Source organism: Dermacentor andersoni, chromosome 6 (genome assembly GCF_023375885.2).
Source record: "Dermacentor andersoni chromosome 6, qqDerAnde1_hic_scaffold, whole genome shotgun sequence".
Classification (NCBI taxonomy): Eukaryota; Metazoa; Arthropoda; class Arachnida; order Ixodida; family Ixodidae; genus Dermacentor; species Dermacentor andersoni.
This window is the reverse complement of record NC_092819.1, coordinates 102,893,801-102,918,293: the sequence shown is the minus strand read 5'-3', so window position 1 is coordinate 102,918,293 and position 24,493 is coordinate 102,893,801. Positions and strand designations below refer to the sequence as shown.

Here is a 24,493-nt window from a genome sequence, read left to right as displayed (position 1 = left end):
CAGGAGTGAAGAGTTTTAGAATAGGGCTTTGCGTTTTCAGATAGCGTCTTGCGCTGACAGCGCCACTACGGCGTCTAAGAAAAACGATTAAAAATAATTAAATAAAATATACCATCTTATGATATGAATAGTAATTTTGACTTGCGTGTATTTGCGTTTAATTACAATTTAGAGGTTATTCTCCAAGCAGCAAACAATTAGTTGCGCTTAGTTTGGAGCAACAAAACCAACTTTACGTGCCTTCACCAGCCAAGCTTAGCCGTGTTAGGCCTACGAGCCATAAAATCCACACTCGAATTCGGAATCAGCGGCGTCTAATGAATCAATCTTCATAACACACGCTAGTTGAGAGAAAGCGATAACTGCAGTCACTTCTCCTAGCTTGCGAACTTCACGCATTACCGCGAATCGAACCCAGTTTGGTGCTAGGTTAGAGCCGTCGCTTCGATGGGTGCCGCCATGTTTGTTGACGCAAAGCTTTTGGGAACGCTATTTGAGCTCCCGCTAAATCGGTGAAATAGCGTTCCCAACGCAAAACCCAAACGCAGTTTGCGTCTCGCGCATGCGCAGTGGCTTCGACGCTATTTCTTTGGGGCCCCAAAACGTTTGGGGCCCCTATTCTAAAACTCTCTAATATCTGTATAACCCATTGCCATGAATTCATGCAAAACTCTCTGTCAATGAATGCTCGCGCCGTTGGACTGACTCTAATTGCTGTAGCACTTGAACGACTGCGCTAACTTTTGCTGCTAAGCAGGATGGCGTCGGCCGTGAACGCAGGAGCCTCGAAGGAAAACTTCACTCGTTGGGATCCCTTTCGAGACTGGTTTATTTACAAAAGATAGATTGAAGAAAGGAGAAAAGAAAGAGAAGAAACACAGTCCACCTTCTCTGTTGGCTGCAGCGATGCCTTCGTCCCTGTCTGGGGTGCCGATGCCTCGCACACAGTAGGTGGTTCGCCGAAAAGCCGGTGGAACGGATCAGCTTGCGGGTAGAGGCGCCGGCCGGGACGTGGTGCAGTGGGGCGCCCCTCGTCCGTTCGCCGGCTCCCCCTCTCTTGCGTCGTCGGGCCCCCAACCACGGGTGCAACAATGTATAACCGTCGTTTGCGACTTTCAACACTCTCAACCGGTGTAATGCCTGCCGTTATAGAATGTCTATAAATACAAATCGGTGTACTATAATACAGGTATTACTGTAATACTACTAACGTAATAATATATAATATCATAATTATACATAATATAATATACTACTAATATAATACTATAGTGCCATAATACAGATTGTGACGCGATGTTCTGGCGAATGTTCTCCCTTACGCTTCAGTTGTACTGTTGTTTGCTCTTTGCGACATCGGACACAGCCTGCGTAGACAGCTAAGCAGACATCTTCGAGGCCATGTGATCGAACGCGTTTCTAGCCGTCTGGAAGACGGACGGACGGACGGACGGACGGACGGACGGACGGATGGATGGATGGATGGATGGATGGACGGATGGACGGATGGATGGATGGATGGATGGATGGATGGATGGATGAGGCTCAAACCTTCGAATCGGGCGGCGGCGGCGCGCGCCACCTAGTTTTGAATGGTACCATATGCACGCATACCTATGTATTTACTCCTTTACATTTGCGTTGATATTATCCACCAATCTGATAGCCTCCGTTTAGTTATTTCTACCTGTTCAAAGTCTGTTTTACTTTCACTGTCTTTAAAACCCAAAGCTTTGACTAGTTCCCCGTTACATTCAACTGCAGGGTGAAGTTGTTTACAAGCAAGTATCAGGTGTTCAGCCGTTTCCTCCTCCTCTCCACACGCCCCGCACAACAAATCTATCTCCTGGTATCTGGCTCGGTACGTTTTAGTCCGCAGTACACCTGTCCTGGCCTCAAACAACAATGAGCTTCCCTTAGAGTTATCGTAAATATTTTCTTTGGCTATTTCTTGCTTAAACGTCCTGTATGTCTCTAATGCTGATTTGGTTTGCATCTCTGTTTTCCACATACCCCTCTCTGTCTCCTTAACCTTTTTCTTGACGGATGATTCCTTACCTGTCCCCCCACTGCTGCCCAAGTATTTGCTTGTCAATTTTCTAGTTCACTTCCTCCACCTTGTGTCAACATTCCTCGTGTATAAGTAACTGAAAACCTTCCTAGCCCACCGCGTTCCCCCATTTTTCTCAATCGCTCCTCAAATGCAACCTTGCTACTAGCCTCTCTGCCCTCACCCCAAGATTTGGTGTCTTGCCATGTGCCCCCAGAGCGAGCCTACCCACACCACGTTGCCTAGTTTCCAACTGTTGCTGGGTCTCTGCTCTCAGACGCTTCTGCGCCGTGACGCCGCCTCGCGGCGACAAGAAAAAGTTCATAAGAGCACACATTATTTCTGTATTTTAAGTACTTGCGCCTGCAAACCAATGAGAAACGCGATGCAGCTTACATTAAGGGGGTAGGACATCGTGTCTACGTTTTCTTGAGCGCAGACAACCTTCCTGTCGGCTTTTCAGGCGTCCTGCTCAGCCGCCATCTTGTTTGGACAGGAAAGTAGCCTGCATCGTTTTTGACTTCGATGCAGTCTTCGCGAAGCTGTCTATAACGATACTTACGATTCCCAAAGTGGGATACGAAGTATACACATGGTGTTTCGACAGGGGCTAATTCGCATGGCATGACAGTAAGTTAATTGATGCGCTGCAGGGGTAACACACAGGGATACTGAAGTATAAAGAAAAGACGTCCGCAAGGTCCGAGCTCCTTGTTGTTGTTTTTCTTCGGCACAGGTACGTGTGTTAACCTCTGCAGCGAAAGTACGTGGACGTCCCATTAATTTTTGTGCCTCAGTGTATAAGACGCCGTTTTGGTATAAAAAAGAAAGTGTAGGTGGAACTACTGCATATTTACCGCAAGTTTCCTGGTGCATATGTTGAAACCTGTGGCACCTTCAGAATAGGTCCACGTGGATATTCAGAAGAGTATAGGCTTGGGCTGGTTGGTAAAACATGGCTACACTGGAAGCATAGCGAGCAGAAAAACGAACCTGTCTGGTCTTTGTGGTTCGTTTTTCTGCGCGCTATGCTTCCAGTGTAGCCAAGTGGATATGCCTTACAAACTCACCAGCTATACAATTCGTAAATTGCAGTGTGCCTAAAGTAACTACATTAAATTTTATTGGGGATTAGTCCATTATGCATATTGATTTGTCTTGCAAGTATGTCTGCCCCTTCGAGTAATCCAGCTCAATGACCGGAATTGCTTTATCTGCCACAGCCCATTAAAAAATTTCTGTGATTCTTAAAGGGCCTCTCACAAGGTCAGGCCATTTTGAGCTGACAAACGCAGAGCATACAATGCGCGCTAACGATCGTGTTTGCAAAGTCTTACATCGCAACGCACCGCGGAAAGGTCTGAAATTTAAATCCGAACGCTGTTTTCCCTTTCTCTCGCGGCGACTGTGCTCCAAGCCGGACGGCTGGCGAAAAGGACTCCTCATCAGGTCCCATCGGAAATTTTGGTTATACACTGGATGCTGTAAAGCGCCGTCTGGGGCGCGTTTTACGGCATAAATTTTTTTTCGGGTTTCTTCGCAATTAGAGGAGACAGGAGAAATTGAAATGTCATGTCGCTATGCAGCTGCCAGCAGAAAGCTTCACCGCCAGCATAGGCGCTCTCTTCCTTCGCCTCGACTAGCACCCGCAAGCGACACTCCTTCCCTGCCTTCTCTCATACCGGAGCCCACGTGACGTATGCGTCACGAGCCCTGCTCTATTTTTTCTCTCCTTATTTCTCTTTTGTTGCACAGTGCACTTCCAATGCAGTTTAGTGCGTTCTACATGGGTAGGCTTACGAAAGTCGCATATGTTGCACGCAGTGCGCCTGACGCAGAGACATATATGCGCCTGATTTATATTCTCGAGCAGCAAGCGGGGGCTTTCATCTGAAATATTTGAAGACAATGTCTTAGCTGACTTCACATGGTTTTGGTATATCTAGGTATTTTGTAACCACTTCTAGAAAGTAAATGGATCTTGCACGCCTCCAGAGCGTCATAGCGAGTCGCATTGGGTATCAAAATGTAGGCCTAAATGAGACAAGCTAGAATAGTCATAGAGTAGGTTAAAATTAACAGCAGAGGCGTAAATAGCTCCAACATAGTCGCAAATTAACCACAGTGTACTATAGCTCTGTAAAGGGTGCACCGCCGTAGATATAAGTATGCTGTGGCAAAGCCGCCAGGCCGGCGCAGTTTTGATAAAGTGAGCTAGTTCGCTTGGACTAAACAGGGCTGGCACGAGGCAATGGTGTCTGGAAGGCGGTTTCGGCGGTGCGCCCAAGAAGCGAGAAGATGTCGTAGAGTAGATGAAGTTGACGGCACGGGTGTAATTATCGCCAACATAGACAAAAATTGCAATGCACCACATACTGCACTATATCCGGAATCTGCCCTCCTAGCGTCTTGGTCAAAGCAACCAACGGTAAACCAAGTACTGACGCTAAAGAAAACAAGGCTGACGTAATTTCACGAGCAATACGATACGAATAACATACAAAAGCAGGGAATAATGAGCAGGAGTAAAGCCCCTCAAAGAGGTTTGAGCGACTCAGCAGCGGTCTCCTTCTCCAGGATGCGAAGACTGCCGAAGTGACAGCGCTCTCAGTCCGAATGTGCCGTGCAGCAGCAGTTCCTGAAGCCGGAGCAAGCCAGGGGGAACCGAGCAACGCGCCGTGCAACCAGAATTCTGTTCTTCACGGCCAGAAATGTCGCTAGGGAGTTCATGGGGAGGACGTGATTATGTAACTTCTCAGACTTAGCTGCCTGCTTAGTCGCCTCATGGCCAGCAATGTTGCCTTGTGCAGAGCCGCGATCCTGAACCTAGTCGATCAACATTGTGCTCATAAAGTCGCTTCGCAGCGCGTGACTCTGATGAACGTTTTTGATGACGAGTTTTGTCTGTGTGAGCTTCAGTATAGCCAGGGTCGAATTTCTGTAGATGGTGACTTGAGATACGGTTTCATTTTATGAACGCTGCTTGGAAGGCGTCATAAATGGCTTGCAGCTCTGACAGCAGAGGTGGCGGGTTCAAGGGGAGGACGGGCTGTACAGACTACTTTTGAATCTCGTGCGTTCACGGTACAGTTTTGGGCTATCAACCTTGCGAGCTTGACGCGTGTTCCTACGAGGTTTTAATAGTAGTGAGGTAGGAAAACAGCCTAAGAGAAAACAGAAATGTGTCCTCTTTCGGCCTGATCCCAAGACATTTTGTAATCTCCGAACAAGCGCCTCCACGTCTTTGTGAGATGAGCCTTAACAGGTCAATCATCGAGTAGGTAGATACCTTCATATACGTTGCGCATTGTTCGCAGCTGCCCATCTTATCTAGTTGTAGACCGAGAATTTTCATGGGGTCGACTTTAGTAATTATAGTGAATTAGTTAGGGCGCTCTGAGCCTTTATCACCATTTTTCTAGGGCTTCGAAGTCAGGACCTCCATTTAACAAAGAAAAGGGGGGGGGGTAGTCATAAATGTCCCGTCAATCAGTACTTCTTTATAATTACTGGTGCTTGTGAAAGTTCCATAACACTTCAGCACGAGCGGACTCGTACATAGACCACAATGCTTGCCAGTAAAAAGCTTCTTAGTGCTTGCCAGTGAGCGGTTTCCCCACAACGACCGTTTTTCATTTGAGTTGGCAGTAATGTATAGCAGTGGTTGTTCTGTAGACGGTTACGCAGTATCTCGGGTACGTTTTAACGCGAGCTCAGTGTCGCGTAAAATCCGGTGTCGGCGTCCGGCGCCGGCGCCGGCGTTCTTGTGCCTGGCGATCCCTCGGAATAAAGGATGCTTCACCGGTGTAACGCAGCTGTAACGATTGCTGATCACGCCTCACCATTCACTCAAGGCGACTCAAACAGGGTCACCTGAGTCTTACGGACAAGCAGTCATGTTCCAGATCGTCGGCTTTTCCAACTCCCAGATGACAGCTAACTTCAAGACAGCAACGTCACCCTCCGGCTACCGCGAAGGCCACTCTCCCGATCCTGACAGATTGACCGTCACGAAGAGGCCTCTAATCGATGACAGCGTCATTGTCAAGGACTCCCGTGGAAAGGACGAAAACGGCGCTTTCACCGTTTTTCACGTGGTTATCTGTTATTGTGCAACGTTGGAGAGAAGAGAGCCGGCAATACGGTGGGACGTTGGAGACAAGTGGGGGTTCGGAAAAAAGGTGGGAGCACTGCAAAAAGGTGGGACGTTGGGGCCGGTGTAGAATGTGAACGGTTAGGCGTTTGTGATTGGCCAGTGAATTCCCTCGACAAGTGAAAGAGGGAAATAAACAGCATAAAGAGCTGATCTCGACTGCTATGAAGAGGAGGCTCGGACATGCAAAGACATCGGAGCATGTAGTGTGCTCCGATCGTTGTAGCCGTGTTTGTAATACTTGATCATGTACTTTTGTTTATAACCCTTTTTCTCATCTCTTAAACGTCGCTCGGAACATCTCTTCCTCCCGGCACCTGGCACGGCTCCATCCATGGAACCTTCGTGGCTGCAGGGACCACCGACTTTACAACAGCGTCCCGTGAGCGAAAATTGCCGTGTATATTTAGGTATATGTACATATACCACGCCCTTCCACATGACATGCAGTGTATGCGAGTTATATTACCACACCATTCTATCACTAAAGTTGCCTCTACCTTGTTTAACATTCTTGACAAAGTTATTCCTCGGAATTTTGAGAAAGACAGCCCATGTAAATTTTTTTGCGCAGCTGTGCACTGTCTCCGGGATCGGCCCACGCGAGAGGCAGCGTTTCTACCAGAAAGCTCGCCCTCGCGCGTAGCGTTCGCCGCCAGCGTTTCCCGGTAAACATTCGCTACATAAGCTGCAGTTGCCAGGAAGCGTGAGAAGCAGTCAGGGAGCTTTGAAGGCTAACGCGTTCCGCTCTTAAAGGCGAAGGTTAGGCGTCCTCCAAATTTTTATTGGGTTTTCGTTCGTTTTTACTGTACACACACACACACACACACAAACGCGCGCGCGCGCACACACACACAGTCGTGGCAAAGAAGATCACGCTGGCCCCGGTAGTATAACGAAGAAGAGAGTAGTACGACGTCCGTTGGATTTCCAAAGTGTATTTTACAACGTTTCGGCTGGTGGACCAGCCTTTCCCAAGGTAACAAGTACGTGCCTTTTGGTTTCCTTATAAACACGCTATACATGAGATAGCGTTGCGCACGATAATGACGACGAGAAAGACAACGTAAAAATAGCGATAACACCGGAGAAGTTGATCATACGTTAAGTGATAGGAAATTGAACATTACAGACCGTTGACATACATTAAGTACGTTATCGCCAGATCGCACGTGACAAAAAAGAGATACACTTCGCAACTACACTATATCAAGACATGTTTCGGTCAGAACTAATCAAGTAATATAAGCAGGGGAGGCAGCACCGGACTCCCTCTTGCGGTTCCTTTTGGACGCATTATCTTGATGCTTTCAGGCAGCATATGTAGGTTTATTGACCGGTTGCCTTCAACCTAAAAAATCACGTTCTCGTGACGCCCGCGGCAGAAAGGATGTTCCACATCCGCCGCCAAGGTGTGTGAGTGCTGGCGCTGGCTAACACTCCCAGAATTCCACTAGGAAACATAAATACCCAAGAAAGTGAATGGGGAAACAGCGCCGCGGTAGCTCAATTGGTAGAGCATCGCACGCGAAATGCGAAGGTTGTCGGATCGTTCCCCACCTGCGGCAAGTTGTTTTTTTATCCTCTATCATTTCCATTAATTTATCGTTTCTTTATTTCATTTATTAAGCACAAGTAAATTCCCCTGTGTTCTCCTTGGTGTCAGTGTTTGTTGGCTTCTTATGATATGAGCCATCTAGTAGCGCTGCTGAGAAGTCCGCGCGTGTCCTCCGAGATCGGAAGCTTGGCCCACCGGTGCCTGCAGACGCTAGGAAATGTTCCCTCGCGTGTGGCATACTCAGTGACACAAGTTGGCGAGGTTCATTCAAGAGTGGCGAATAGCCAGTGTATTCATGGCTCAGCTCGCTAAAGAGTTGGCGTGAAGGCGTTCATCGAAATGCGGCACAAGCCCAGTGAATTTGTGGCGCAGCCTACTAATGCGTCGGGTTGCTGTCCACAAGGTACCGTTTCAACGTGGTCTTGATTCCGCTCAGCATCGGAGAAATTTAACGGATCTTTTCCGTCATTGTAGAGCGGCACGTATCTATAGTTACCCAAGTTGGCGTCAAAGGTGTTCATTCAAGAACGGCACACACCGGGTATGTGACACAAGTTGGCCCAATGGTTGGTTTCGAACCACTTTACCTCAGCAGAGCAGCCCGATGCGGTACCAATTCGACCACAGACTACCCATGCAGTGACTCAGGTAGACGGGAGAACAGTTACATACATACATACATACATACATACATACATACATACATACATACATACATACATACATAGCACCCTAAGTATGCTAACGCCTTCAAAGAAAGCGTGAACATGGCATCGGTAGTGACGTAGTGTCCACGCACGACAGCGACAAGAGACTGCTCGAGGGGAGAGATAAGGAGAGGAAGAAACAAGCCGAGGCCGCTTTCTAGATCACCAAACGCCTGTAACTCAGATTTCACGGCGTCATTCTCAAAAGTTCTTGCGGCTGCATGTTCGTTGTAGACTTAGTGAAATAATTCGAAAACTAGCCAAGATGTTAAGTGTACTAAATGAAAACCCCATGTTTTGGGGCTTATACGGGTCCCCTGATCACAATGAAAGCAAAGACGGTAGCTCTCGTTCAAGACTATTACACAACTGCCACTGATAAGAAATTTTCGACCTCGACGTTATTAAGGAGCCCTTTATTTGTTGTATCCCTGAGTTCTATTGCTAGCTGGCAGATTCCAACTCATCCCCTTATAACGAACGCTGACCAGCTGATCGATCCTTTGCCAGTTATTGTAGAAAACGCTAAATATAAAAGGCCATCGACTTCAACTCGGCAGACCGACAACGGATGCTTCTCCGGATCAGTGTCGGAAAACAACCAGGATGTAGAAATGGATCTTCCGAAGCTGAAAGGCACAATATCACCTAATAATAATTCATTGATCTCTGTCCCACACTCAAAAACCAATGGTTTGGTAAAGATAGTCTTTCCGAGACAGATGCTAATCCTAATTCTTCAGCTATGCCTCAATCAAAACCCACAAAGTACGGTAAAGGCAGTCTTTCCCAGACAGATTTTTAAGAAGAGAGTATTTTCGAGCAAGTAGTTTCTAAAGTAGGCATTAATTCATCATGGGTTATTTAAGGGTATTACAGTGGAACTACCATTCCATTATTTCTGCAGCTACAGATTTAATGTATCTTTGCTCACAATTTTCTTCAGACATTATTCTTTTGCAGAAAACTTGGCTCTCAAATGGCCAAGATTTTCACAGTGTAAAACAAATTGCGCATCAAAATTTTTACTCTCTTTTAAAATCAATAAATGCACCTGGGAGAAATTTACACATTGGAGTACTGACACAAAAAGTTTGTGCCCCACTTTTGTGCTTTTTTAGGCAGTTGCCAACCCCACAATTATGACATGGAGCCTCAATTTCTTGAGGAGCACAAATAATTGTTACATCGCTTTTTATGTAGCTAGTCTAAAATGTACTCCAATTGCAGCACTATTTTGCACGTGAAGCAGCAGTCTGTTCACATCACTGAAACCATACTTGGAATTCATGCAAGCACAAAATAGTTCGCTCAGTGTAGTAGTTGACAGTGATATGACGCTTTTACTAAAAGCCGTCAAATTGACCCTTCCAGTTGCGCGCTTTTTTAAATGCAGGAGGGCTCTCTTTCCTGTTATCCTGTCGAGTATTGAATGATCTATGTTTTGGCAGTATGGTCACAGTATATGTGCATGCGTCAGTTGTGTCGGGTACCATGAGACCGCCACATCGAGTATATTGGTGACATGAATAGACTTGTTTCACGTCCAAAGCCATACTATACTTCGCGCGTGTTTTAGCTGTAACACTAAAAGGTAATATATTCATATGTCTGTATCATTAAGCAAGTACTTGAGGCTATATAGTATAGTTACTGAATTGACAGCTGTCCATTCTTGGTATAAGAACGAGACAAAACTTTTGTGGTGTACTCGTAAAAAAACTAAGTCCTTTCTCGTCAGCACAAACAATGACACACAATGTTACCACCATTGTTTAATTTGATGTCAAATTCACATTGGATATTGTAAATTTTAAAAGGGAGAGGCCATTTTCCTTACTGACAAACAACACGATATAAAACTCCCTGTCCTGATGCTGACAGCATTTAAACATTACAGTTTGGCAAGCTAGAGTTCAGACTTATATTTATAAATAAATTAATAAGGTAGAGGTCGCCCGCCAATAAATGCGAGCATAGGTCACTTTCATATATGCCAGAAAACAGTAAGAATTCTACGTAATCAAAGTTACAAAATATATCACATTTATCTTTAAGGCACAGATGATGCTCAAGCAGCAGTGTTGTCAGTCAGTCTGCCAATGTTTTGATAGAGTGTGACAGCATATTAATTAGCTCATGCTGGGTCGTTCTTAGCCTCCTCTGAAATTCAGAAAACATTGATCAGCTGATGCAGGTAACACAAACGACTACTTAAAGCTAGAATAGCAAAATATAGCACATTGTCTATCAACACTCTTAAGCTGCACTGGCTTATGTAAAGAAAACAGTTTAAATGTGATAGCTCACTATTCAACAAACAAAATGAACCTTGTTTTAGCCTTGTTTCTTGTCTCAAATTGATTGTCATTGCTTTCTTTTTGCAGCCAAATTTACCGTACATTACTTTAAGCTCACATTCCATGACAGCTATGAGTCCCTTCATCCAAGGTTTTCCTCTTGCAGGGAGAAAGAATGTCATATGAACAGTCATAGCTTGCACAGAATTTCGAATGCGACCACCAAGTGAAGACAGGTGCTCTGAAAGAAAAAAGATTGATATGCTCGGAACAACAAAAAATTACGGGGTCTCTTAAGATCTCTCTTAATAGGGGAACGGCGGAAGCCTACTCTTCCTCCTCTTATCATCGGCCTCTTTCTTCTTGCCTCTGCTCTTTCTCTTCTTTATTTTAGTAATTACTGCCCCCTACTAAGCATCTTTAGTCATTTGTAATCAGTTGTGGTGATTACAAGACGTCGTTAGACATGTTGGTCATAGCATAGTCATTACTTGTCATTACTAAGCATTTTAGTAATTTGTAATTTAGTAATGAATCAGACGCGCTCCTGTGCTTTTCCGTGACTCGCTGACGACTACAAAGACCCACGCCATGATAATTTGTGTCTGTTGCTGACTGACAACTCATACTCACAGACCCAAAGCACAATAACTTTCAAGCTTACACACCACGCTCCAAAGTCAGATTGTCTCGCGACCAGAATCTGCTGCGAGAAAGACATGTACGGGCCGAAAAAAACCTACCATACTTTTCAGAGGCCTAGAGCAGCAGCAGCGAGAGCTTCAGGAGCGTGGTTACTATGGCAACGTTGACGTTTGGGGTACCAGTCCCAGTGTTCTTTTGCGAAAAACAGCACGTGACGTTTGCCACACTTTCTCCAATACGTCCGTGCAATGGTCCGTGCCAGCTGGCCGGGGTCACGACCTGCCGGTGTATGGTAGCCGGGGCCTCTCCTACACCGTGGCCTCTCCTATGCTTTCCTTCCTTCATGTCCCTTGGAAACATGCTTGGAAACATGGAAGAATGAAATTGGGAAAAGACGACGCGCTGTCTGCCCTGATTGGCTACAGCCCAGCGAGCCAAGTGCAGCACACGACGTCATTGCCTCTGTCCGACACTACACTCAAGCCTGCACGAAGTCAAGGTAAAAAAAAAATGTCCGTAATTTTAAACGACGTTCTTGAACTTGACGCGAACCCACGCACGCAACCTGCCAAATATCAAAACTGTGCCCATAACGAAACCGAAACTACTTAAAATTGTGCAATGAAGAAAAGGTTTTTTACTTGTTAACAAACACAAAAATAAAGATAGTCTGAATCAATATTTTCTTTATTTTACTCTCAAGTACATTAAAACAGGTTAGATAGTGTAGCATTGCTGTGAATATGATTGCTTGGTGATGATGTCTACAGCGCGTAAGCATAAACGTCAAGCCATCATTTTATTGTTAAAATAAACCGCTATTTCTTATTCGCACGCACCACATGTGCGATTTTTATTTACACTTGCGTGCAAGAACTTTTTCACAGCTCGCGCCACCTAGTGCGTTGTTTGCTCGCTTTGTGGGAAGTTTTGTTTTCAGCAGCATGCAAGTGTTTTTGTGAGTAATTGAGTAATTATCAACGATGCACAATTGCGTGTACCTGGAATCGAATCTGTGAACGTCTCTCATGTGAACGAAGGAGCTAAATAATGTGGTGTGCCAGTGATCAACATCCGCCGAGCGTGCACCGATCGAGACTGGTTAGTGTCCATGTGTGCGCGGTCATCTTTTCGCTGGCCCGACGCTGTCCTGTCGCCTGGTTAGGATACTGTGAACATGCTCTCATGTAATTGCACGGTGTGATAATACTACCGGGACCCTCCACCGCGGCGTGAACTCGAACACTTGTGCAAGTTACACCTTTGTTTCTTGTTGGCACAATTTGAGGAGACTCTCTAAGTGTCTCGCATTCCGTTGATTTTTTTGTGCTCGCGCAACCATTACGTTCGTGTTTACATTCAGGGCGCTTTACGAAGAGCCACACAATGCACGTTCTCGGCTCCTGATGAGGAGCACGCGCTTATAGGTTGCACGTGTGTTCGAACGTAGCGATCGTGCATTTTCTGAGTCAGCTTCTTTTTTTTTCTTTTCATGCCCCTTCATTACGCAAACTTCATTATTTCCATCATATGCTCTGCTTTTTCAGTAATGCAAGATGAGTTCCGAAGACCAGGCTCGCCTCAAAGGTATTTTGCTTCGGTAGAACTTTTTAATTATTTCTTCTCTGACTATGCCTAGCGCAAGCTGCCTTTATGTTTGTGTCGCTTTTCGAGAGCTTAAACAGCGATAAATCTGTTGTTTGATCATTTGTGCGTTTTAGAGACGACTTGCCTTATACCAGCGCATGTGTGAACATTGTTTATCTATTAAAATGCCAAATCGGTATACTTCACTGTGAAACAGAGCAGTAATCTTGAAAAAGTGCATTCTCTTATTTTGTCACGCTTCCCAAGTTTAATGTTCAGCAGTACTCCTGTGACAGTAATTGCTACAGGTTTTGTCATTCCAGGCAAAAAGAGAGTAGCTCCGACAGCGAGTGGTCCTGATGTCAAGAAGCCAAAGCCTGCAAAGGTATGAACTGTCGGTTGCATGAGTCTCTTAGACATGTGAATATCGCACAGCAAACTCTTAACCAGCATTGTCCTGGAACCACAAAAGTTCAGGAAAATCTGTGCTCAGAATACTATTCTTGAAGTCGTCGTGCTCACATTTTGTCGTTTGCACGGTTAACCACTGTACTACACTCGGATGATAGCTTGTCTAACAAAGCGCCTTTAGTTGTCATTCATGGGTGTTGTACCTGCGACATAAAACAACTCATCAAAGATGACTTGTAGCTTCATAGCCGTGAAAGTACATGCAGGGTTTCACGCCACAGGCTGCACGAGCATGAGGTCACAGGTTTTGCTCCCTACTGTGGCAGCCGCATTTCATCATCATCATCAGCCTATTCATGTCCACTGCAGGAACAAAGGCCTCTCCCTGCGACGTCCAATTACCCCTGTCCTGCGCCAACCGATTCCAACTAGCACCCGCAAATTTCCTAATTTCGACGCACCATCTAGTCTTCTGCCATCCTCTGCTGCTCTTCCCTTCTCTAGGTACCTATTCTGTCACCCTAATGGTCCAACGGTTATCTAGTCTGCGCATTACATGACCTGCCCAGCACCCTTTTTTCTCTTAATGTCTATTAGAATATTGTCTGTACCCATTTGCTCTCTGATCCAAACCGCTCTCCTTCTGTCTCTTAAAGTTATGCCTAGCATTCTTTGTCCCATCGCTCTTTGCACAGTCCTTAACTTGTTCTCAAGCTTCCTTGTCAGCCTCCAAGTCTCTGCGCCGTGTGTCAGCACTGGTAAAATGCACTGATTGTATACTTTCCTTTTCACTGATAACGGTATGCTCCCAGTCAGGAGCTCTTGATGTCTGCCGTATGCGATACAACCCATTTTTATTCTTCTGCGAATTTCCTTCTCACAGTCAGAGTTCCCTGTGATTAGTTGACCTAGATAAACGTACTCCTCCACAGACTCGATAGGCTGACTTGCAATCTTTAACTCTTGTTCCCTTGCCAGGTTATTTATCATTATCTTTGTCTTCTGCATGTTAATCTTCAGCCCCACTCTTACACTCTCCCTGTTAAGGTCCTCAATCATTTGTTGTAACTTGTCGGCATTGTTGCTGAATAGAACAATGTTATCGGCAAAACGAAGGTTGTTGAGGTATTCGCCGTCCATCCTTACTCCTAAGCCTTCCCAGTTTAATAGCTTGAATACTTCTAAGCACACGGTGAACAGCATTGGAGAGATTGTGTCTCCTTGTCTGACCCCTTTCTTTATAGGTATCTTCCTACTTGTGTAGAATTAAGGTGGCTGTGTAATCTCTGTAGATATTTTCCACGGTATTTACGTAAGCGGTCTGTACTCCTTGATTACGCAATACCTCTATGACTGCTGGTATCTCTACTGAAACAAATGCTTTTTTATTATCTATGAAAGCCATATAGAGAGGCTTATCGTACTCTGCGGATTTCTCGATAACCTGGTTAATGACATGGATGTGATTTCAGCCGCATTTCAGTGGAGGTGAAATACAATAACACTTGCATCCTTCCATTTAGGTGCACATCAAAGAACTCCAGGCGATCAAAATTTATCCAGAGCTCTCCACTATGGCACCTCATAGCCCTGGCATTCCTTTGTAATATTAAACCCATAAATGTATGTATAAATCAATCAGTTATTGCTGCTCATTGTTATGTGCATTTAGGAGCAAATGTACAATGCGGGTGAAGAATAAGTTTCGCTTCTTACTGGAATGCTGTGCACAGTTTACAGTATGCAAGATAATAGTAGAGGTGGGTGAATATAAACTTTTTTTAATACACATAGTAAGTATAGAACATTGAAACGAATATTGAAGTCAAATGCAGGTTCATATATGTACAGCAGGAATATTTTATTTTGCTATGTCTAGGTACCTCTACTGACTAATTCAAAAGCGACAGTGAACTATTAGGGACAAATTATTAGCTTTAAATGCAAGATCACTAATTGTCTCAAGACTGAACAAATAGCTTCTCGACAACTTTGTTTGCAAACAAGCTTTCCAGTAAAGAATGGCTACTGTATGAATAGCGTTTCAAAAACACTTCAGAATTGGTTGCCTGAAAAAGGTAAGAAGTGGGGGAAAAAAAAGAAAGGGTGCTGAAGGACTTGCCTGTGTAGACACATGTAAAATTGCTGGTTGCAAGAACATAACAGGCTATAATGTAAAAGATAAAACTGCTTCGTGACTAGACTGCCAAAAACACTAATTGACTCGCTACAAGCAAGTCACAAGTTGCCACGTAAGCTTCCACCACAAAAACAAAACCAAAGCCTGCATGACTTATTTCGTTCCTGCATTGCTTCAAAAGCTTTTGTCGTCATTGCACTTCTAATGATTTGCAATACCTTGTTTAGCAGATTTAGAACAATAACCATACTTTAACATTCAGCTGTTGCAAAATATTTTGTTTAGTTTTGAATATTCAAAAATACCAAATCGTTCCATTTTGAATATGAATAGTTAGTGTGTAATATTCAATTCATATTTGAATATTTGCCCACCCCCAGTTAATTTTGGGCTCAAAAGAACACTCGCATTGCGACTTTCATAGCAGCTTCATATTGTTTTTTTTTTTTTTTTTTCTTCAATAACTAATAATTTCTTGTTCAAACAAGCATAACATCTCTTAGCCTTGACTGCTGATCTGCATAATAAATGAAGTACAATTGCTTCAAAGTAATATTTAAGAGTGATTTCAGCATGCATCAAAACCAAGCCATGGTGCGGGTGCCTGGATTTTGAATTTGCTGAATAAATAAAATGTCTTCAGCATGTCTTCCGCATACGCAGCAATAAAACAGTGGAATAAATTACTGCTCTTTAAAATCATCATCATCTGCATCTTTTAAATCATCACTTGGAGCATTTATTCTGCGATAAATTCAGCCATATTTACCTTCAGTTGGATAATCTATTATGTATAGTAATTGTACTGTTATAAGTGAACTTTTGTTACTTGTGTTTTTACCTACTAGATTACTGTCTGTGTTTTTGAATTCTTATTACTGCCCAGATGGATTTTATTGTTCATTTATATCCAATAATACCTGTTAACGCTGCTTCTAATGTAATAATTCTTTGTTGTGTACTTTAACTAGAATATACTACCTGTACTTCTGTTTTTGTAACAAATAAACAATTCTCGAATCTTGAAATTTTTTGGTACCTGGTGGACTGAGATATGCCGAGATTTAACACTGTAACACGATTTAACACTGTAATGTCGGCAAAACTAACCAAGCTGGCTCATTTCGTAGTTGATTTGCTTTCCCTTTTTTCCAAAATGCTTTCTATGTTCCGTAGAACGCATTCGGTATTCAGGGCAGTAGCTCAACCAGTGGCAGTGATGTTATGCTTTTGAGCACAGAGGCACAGTTTAAATTCCTGGCTGCCATGCCTGCATTCTGTAAGGGCCCAGAATACAGATACTTAAAAAGCTTCATACTTAGACGAGGTCAAGAACCTGATATGCACAGGATCAGCCTACACTTACTTTTTCATACTTAGTTTCGTACTTCGTAGGCAATGCTGTAGAAGCTGCACTAGTAGAGCAGTCATAGAAATCTCACTCTGTGCATCTTGCAGTGCAATTTGTTCTTGATCTGTGATGCTTCGTGTAGAATAACTAACTCATATATTACAGCTACAACTTCTAGATGAGAGGCTACGTCAAATCATATATCATTTGTGCAACCTGGTGCTTCCAGTATACAATGTACTGCTTTGGTCGTAAGCTGAAGTGATGCCTGGCCGCAGAAATGTGCTGCTTGTTTGGTGGTACTAAATAGATTCAGAACTACACTTTCAATCAAATAATTATGTCATATTTTGCGACATAAAATTATGAGACAATTTCACATCAATTTACATGATGCTTACCTATGTTTTTGATTCATACATAATGCACTATTTCTTGCTCACAAATGTAAGCAGTGAGGTAAGTCTCCCTAAGCTTCACAGTGTTGCCTCTTAGGTAGGAAATGAAGTGTAGTGCCCACCGCTAAGTTGTGCCTCACTGCTCACCTGGCAACTTGACATGAATATCCAATCAGTTATTCACCCCTTACTGCATGAGTGTGGTAAAATAAACAAGCCTTCGCTTAGGTGGGCTCAATTTTCGTCAATTTTCTAAAGAAACATAGTTGCGATGTTATAAGCAAGACTTGTCATGTATCATACGTGACACACCTGCATGCAGTTAAGGGTATATTTTGTGACCATAGAGGATAGCGTTCAAATTGCAGAAGGCCTCCAAAAGTACCTGAGTCACTGAAAAACAAAACTTGACATTTTGCTGTCAGGAAAGATGGTGCATATTTGTCCCAGTTCCACTTGGTACACATTTATTAAGATTTGATGATGTCATCCTTGACTGACCCCATGCCAGGAGGGTGGGGACCGCTTCTGCTGGATCTGCCACCGGGAACCGTCGTCACTGTGGTGTGACACGTGCCCACGTAGCTACCATGCTTCCTGCGTCAACCTCAAGGTCAAGAGCCTTACTGAGTGGGTCTGCCCCGAGTGTGTGCGTGTCATGGCTGCCGAGAATGTGGACACACGCTCTGCCTCCCTCTCACTACTCACAGTGGATGAGTTCTGCAGTCTCCTTCAGTTTGCCATACAGAGGCTCAAGCAGCACACGGTCAGTAATTACAAAGATCCCAAAGAGAATGACGAAGTAGATGGCAGATGTTAACTTGGGTAGCTAAAGAAATGTTATTGCTTGCTTTTTTGCAAAATGCATCATTTTGTTTCTTAGCATTTTTTTTTTTTTTTTTTTTTTCTTAACTATGGAACACAAGTGACAGATTTTCGGGGGTCAGAGGCTGGCGTAATCTATGCCGTGACTACAAGTGGAAGCGTATGCTTATTGACACCAGGCTCAATAAACAGTGCAAATTAGTGCATGTTTGGACACAGCACTCATTCAAAGATCACTTTTTGGTTTCTTTGTCCTTCAAACACTTCACCATTTTGAACAGATTCAAATAGCCATTGCTTCATAAGTGTTCAGAATAACTTGGCCAGCCAAATGTGTGCTAACCAAAATATATTGAGCAAGCTTATAGATAATAGTGATAATAAGTGAGGCAGGTTGTTTTTGTTCTTTTTGTGAGATAGCGTCAATGCAGATGAAGTAATTTGTTGGAAAGGCAATTTCTAGGACAAAGAAATTAATTCAGCATGGCGACCTTCTGACAGGAGAAAAATTAGTTGCTGTTTGTTCATTGTGCCAGTGTAGGGGGAAAAATACCTTTGCTGTCAAAATAGCCTTGGCACTCATTGATGCATCACAATAAGCACCAAATGTGCTATTTCAAGAAGTTAAGGAAAGGGTAGGTAGCCTTTTGAGCAAAATGATAAGATTGTAAACTTTTGTTCCAGACTGTGCACTGTCATCCTATACGAAAAGGAACTGGATTTGCATTCAAATCCAATAATTTTCGTTGTGCATAATTGTAACAAGGAAAAGTTCCATTAGCAGAATTCTTCAGCAGTTGAACAACATAACAAATAGCAGTGAGTCAGGTTCTGACTTGCATGTTTGCAGGAATCATGATTTGAACACAAATGAGCTGTTCCCTTTCATATTGGACAAAGGTGTACACATACCTGTAGCACCCACTTTGTGTGTATTTGGCTTGCATCATGTATGTGCCACAGCACGTGTAAAGATAGGGGCACTCTCCCTAGTGTTTTGTGTTTGTTCACTTGCTTACCAAACATTAAAGAGAGGTTTTGATCACAACGTACGTTTGCACATAGAACAACAAGAACTAAAGCACTTACACATTTGTACATATATATATATTGTAAGCACTATTAACCTACTTCGTCGTTTTCATTTGTACATAGCCATCACCATCTTCCCTGTTGTTCTACTTCTTCGCGCATGAGCTGGGGCGTTGCCTTTCTTGAAATAAACAGCGCTGGACAACTTGATCGGTCTCGGTATTATAAAAAAAATGGTGTTATATATAGACGGAGAACGGTGTTGAGGGAACGAGTACAATGCGGGATAACAGGCGTCTGGTCGGCGAGTGCGGTCTCTCTCGTGCTCTGCATAGCCTCGTCTTTCATCCTGCTGGCGACGGCTGCAGAAGCGAGATATATGGCCTCGTATGCCACAGTAAAACAAACCGGACGAGGTGGACGCCACTGAGGGTAGGATGGCGCAGCAAGTGCTCTGGTTCCCATCAAAGCCAAATGGTCATAGGCACGGACGTCAGTAGGCACGGAGGTCACGGTAGGTGTGGGTAGCCAAGCAACATCCGCGTAGGTAGGTGTGGGGCGCGCTACCGGAGCAAGATGCGTCGTGGGTGTAGTCATTGCTGTCAACTCTTGCTTTACTACATCGCGCAAGTCGAAGGTGGAGGTTGGGGCGCAGGCCTTAAGTCTTGTAGTTGAAGCTCTTCGCGGATGATGGTGCGGATAAGAGCACGTAGATCTGTAGAATGGGGAACCTGAGGATCGCTGCTGTCATGTGGAAGACAAATAGACTGCAGATCATCTAGGCATTGACACGGGGAAGTGATGGAAGCTGGATTTTGCACGATTAAGGCGTTGAACGCGACAGACCCAATGCCTTTTAAGATGTGGTGAACGCGTTCGGCTTCCGTCATGCTAGGATTCACACAGCGGCACAGAGCCAAGACATCCTCTATGTATGAGGTGTAAGACTCTTGTGAAAGTTGGAGGCGCGTTCCCAGCTTCTGTTCGGTGACTTCTGCACGGCCAGATGAGGAAGCGAAGATTTGCCGCAGCTTGGACATAAATGTGAACCAATCTGCGATGTCAGATTCGTGGTTGAAATACCACGTCTTTGCAACACCGGTCAAGTAGAATGCGATGTGCCTCAATTTCTGGGTGTCGTCCCACTTATTGCAAGAACTCAGGCAGTCGTAGTGGTCGATGCAATTGTCGACATCATCACCGTGGAGTCCCGCAAAGACAGGGGGATCGCGCTGAGGGCTCGTCACAGTCCAAGAGGGCGCCGCAGGCAGGGTTGTCTGTGTGGTAGGGTTAGAGGCGCCGGAAGGGCCGGGGTTGGAAGTGTCCATCGTTGTAGGGGTAGCTGGACGCAGGCAGCGATTGGAACGGAGCTCCAGGGAGGACGGGAACATGAGAGGATGTCGGGGTCTTGACATACCTCCACCACTTTATAATACTGAGACCGATCAAGTTGTCCAGCACTGTTTATTCCAAGAAAGGCAACGCCCCAGCTCATGCGCGAAGAAGTAGAAGAACAGGGAAGATGATAATGGCTATGTACAAATGAAAACGACGAAGTATGCTAATAGTGCTTACACTGTATATATTGTAGGGGTTGAGGGACGGACTTCGGGATGAAACAAAACTTGGGGGATTTATTTTACATTATATACAGAGAGGTGAGAGTCAAGTAACAGTCGTACAGCCATTACGGGCCGGCAGCAACTCGGACGCTGCGGCCCGCGGCAAGAAGTTCGAGTGAGATGAATCAGGGACTGCTCTGGAATCCTCTAAGAATCCTCTCGGTCTGCGTCTTTTAAGCCCTTCGATCTCTGGAAGGCGCGTCATGTTCAGCCAATGGGAGAGCCCGCTGATATGACGCCACCTTCGGCCAATGGTAGTCACCCGTGCGGTGGTGTCACACCCGGCGGCTCCCCGCGGTCTTGCCTTGCTGTGGTGCAATGCTCTCTTCAAAGGCGGCTGGTGAGACGCTGCCAGGCCTTCCCGGTACATCACAGCCGTCTTGTTGTCACGGTGCATTACAGCCGTCTGGCTTCGGGACCCAATTTACTTGCAACAATGCCGGGCTATCCCCTCGCTTTCTGGAAGAGTCAAGCATTGAATAGCCCCACCGGCGGCGTACGAAGTGGGGGCCCTCAACTTGTTTGCCCGTGCGCGCCTCTGCGCTTCTCAATTAGCTGTGGTGCGATTTGATGTGGTCTGGGGAACTCGAAGGGGGCTCAGGAAACAGCCCCATATCTAACAATATATATTGTATGTGTGTGTATATGTAGTAATCACTCAATAATCCTTAGTGTTCACATTCAGCATTGTCAATGTCAAGAGTTTGCTGTTGTCTTAGTAACAAAATCAACAGGGAAGACTGCAGAGTAGTGCAATAAATGAGCCACGGTGATTTAACCATTCTGAATATTTCGAAGGGCTTTAGAGACTTCAAAGGTATAATATGATGCATAATACCGATCCTAAGAAGTTCAAGCTTGCAGACACTTTCTTTGAAACAGCTTGGCATTGCAGTAACGAGAGCTTGTTCCTGGGGGAAAAAAATTATGTTAAGCAGACAATGTCGAAATGGCGAACCTCTTCTAAGCACCAAAGTCTTGAAAAGTGGCCAATCCTCAGATGATGTGGCACTGAAAACATGGTGCATCAGTTGATGTATGAATGTGTAGAAAACTGCAAACCTAACCTCATATTGAAATCAGCATTTTTTATGTTTTAAGCAGTTTAACTATGTGTGGTTACTGTTACAGCATGAAGCTTTCTTAAAGCCTGTCTGCACGAAGACTTACACATCATACACCAAGTATGTTAGTCACCCTTTCGACCTCAGTATACTTGAAAAGGTGAGTGCAACTGCTACAGTAAGTGGCAGCAATTTTCTTTTTATTCAAGGATGTTTTTTTGTAAGTGTTGTGCTTATTCACTTGCAGAATGTGAGGTGGAAGCACTATGGCTGTACTGAAGCATTCCTCAGTGACGCCCGATGGATTTATCACAACTGTATTATATTTAATGGGTGTAAGTGGCAGAAACTTTATTGTATTTTTTTTTCTTTCATTGTTTGATTGCTTATGATTGAGAACAAAAATGGGAATAGTTTTTGCTAGTTTCTCTGCTGTTTCCAAGAGTTCTGACAGCTACATTGGCACTTCCTCAGTATCTTTGTACTGTGGGGATGAGCAACACTCATGCATCCCCTGGTATATTGCTTTCCCTGCATGGCTCCCATCTTCTGTAATCTAGATTCACTGCGTGGCTTTATGGCGGCAGTCAGTATGGTTGCAGAGTAGTATGAGAGGTGGCGCAAATGTTGCACTGCTAATGCCACCTAACGGCGGGGTTACTTGGTCGCAAAAGGGAGAAGGCTGGACCTCTTTAGCTCAGGGTTGGAAGCAGCTCAAACATGTCGCGCGTGCGCCAATCCATGCATCTGCAACACCATCTCGTGAGGCCTACGAGTACGACTCTGGAATGGACAAACACGATCGTTCCATCGCGCAACCATTCACATGATTGTACATGGGAACGACCAGGCGTTGGTGTCTAGCATGAGGCAAACATATTCACTCGCTATTCGGTCGCGGTAAGTCAGATTTCCTAGATTTGATGCGCGCCCATCGGCATGTTCTGTGGATATCAATTCGGCTAGCAGGCATTAGTATATGAAAGGTGCAATAAATTCCCTTGTGATTGTTTTCACTACTGTGTTGTTGTTCCTTTGTCTCAAGAGCATGTGTGAGAACAAAAGGACTCTCCTTCCTTTCACTGACACTTGTCAATTAAACATGCATGTTGCACAGAAACAATTAGGGTGTTCTTCCTTTTTCTACCTTTGAAAATCTCGTTTTCTGTCATCCTGTCGGTGAGCTTAAGATCACGAGTTCGATTTTCCAGTTTGGGCAGAATGCAAAAATCATGAGCTTAGATTTAGGCACACAAGAACTTCATTTGGTCAAGACTTATTGCAACCTCGATGTGACACCTCTAATAGCCTGCATGTTGCTTGGGGCAACAAACCCTATCAATCACTCAATCATAATAGCGTGAAGAATAAGAGTAATGGCATAGACTAATAAAAGTTTGCTATGTCAATAGAAGGTGAAGGATACCAGCCGATAACTTTTCCACTGAGCTCAGAAAGGGAATCGGGGGGGGGGGGGGGGGGGGAGGGGGATCGGAGGGTGTAGTGGCCCATTGCCCCTCTGGGTACATCACCATGGACTCGTGCACTTTTCCAGATAACCACAAGCTTTCCATGAGTGCCAAGGTGTTAATGAAGGTGTGCAAGCAGGAGATGGAAGACATTGAGGTGTGCCCGGACTGCTACAAGAATGCCAATACTCAAGAGTCGTGGTTCACTGAACCCTGTGTAAGTATCTCTGTTTATTCCTCCAGAATGTCCGTGGACAGTATTGTAGCCTTCATATGAAAGGACCTAGTGTGAGTGCATGTAGTAATGCCCACTTAGAACAGATACTGCTGCTCAAAGCATGCGAGAAAGCTCACAAATCTGGACAGGAGCCTGTGCTCATTTTTCATTGTCACCGCTGCCCTTATTTTACTTCCGGTGATGTTGGTGTTAGTTCTCCGAGATTACAGAGCATGCTGCCATTGGTTGCCAAATACCTCAAGGAAACTTGTGACACTGGCTGATAAAATTTTTAGAGCTGGAGACAGACGTCCCATAAAGCCAAAAAGGAAGAAGTGCTGTGATGGTGAAACTGACTCTCATGGTCTGCAGATGCTAGGCGCATGCAACAATAAGAGTGAAAAGGCCCATCTGCAGACACATTGTGAATGATGTAGAGTGCCCCCAGTCTCACTCGAAAATTTGGTGTGTTTGCCAAGTATAATGTGACAAGGACATTTGATGACTTGAAAGACAAAAGGAAAAATGATTACAACTGCAGAGATAACTAGCGCTGCATAATTCTGCCATATCTGTAGATAATAATAGTGATGTGGGTGAGTTGGTTTAAGTTCATGGCGTAAAATTTCTGTAGCGGGGAGCACTGAAGTGCGGAAAGAAAGGTCAAAAAGGACGAAGAAAGAAAGATATGTGCATTTGCTCTTGTGCGCACTAGAGCCACCATCTCTGTTATGGATGCAAAACTGTCGCTCACTTCGAAGAGTTACGATGCCACTTTCGGGCTTCTCCCTTTACACAGCAAGCGCTACGGCATGTGTGGTCATTGAGGACGTCCTGTACACCATCGAGTTTATTATTTCTTCGTGCTCTCATGACGTTATCCTCGGTAGGGGCTTTCTTAAGCACCATAACGCCGTCATTCACTGTGAATGTGTGGAAGTCGAACTATCACCAGTGGTGAATG

General features: G+C 44.6%; 1 protein-coding gene across 6 annotated transcripts in view; it reads left to right on the top strand.

The window, feature by feature from the left end:
* Nucleotides 1–12,298: 12,298 nt before the first annotated feature.
* Nucleotides 12,299–24,493, top strand: part of Zmynd8 (Zinc finger MYND-type containing 8) — a 58,581-nt gene continuing 46,386 nt past the window's right edge. Inside the window, exons 1-7 of one of the 6 annotated variants that reach the window (XM_055066526.2) lie at nucleotides 12,299–12,514; nucleotides 12,961–13,000; nucleotides 13,309–13,385; nucleotides 17,812–18,066; nucleotides 21,911–22,003; nucleotides 22,091–22,178; nucleotides 23,399–23,529. In XM_055066526.2, coding sequence (XP_054922501.2) covers nucleotides 12,970–13,000; nucleotides 13,309–13,385; nucleotides 17,812–18,066; nucleotides 21,911–22,003; nucleotides 22,091–22,178; nucleotides 23,399–23,529 — 675 coding nt within the window. In that variant the 5' untranslated portion in view covers nucleotides 12,299–12,514; nucleotides 12,961–12,969. The other 5 variants (XM_055066528.2, XM_055066530.2, XM_055066531.2 and 2 more) reach the window with 5 other exon arrangements.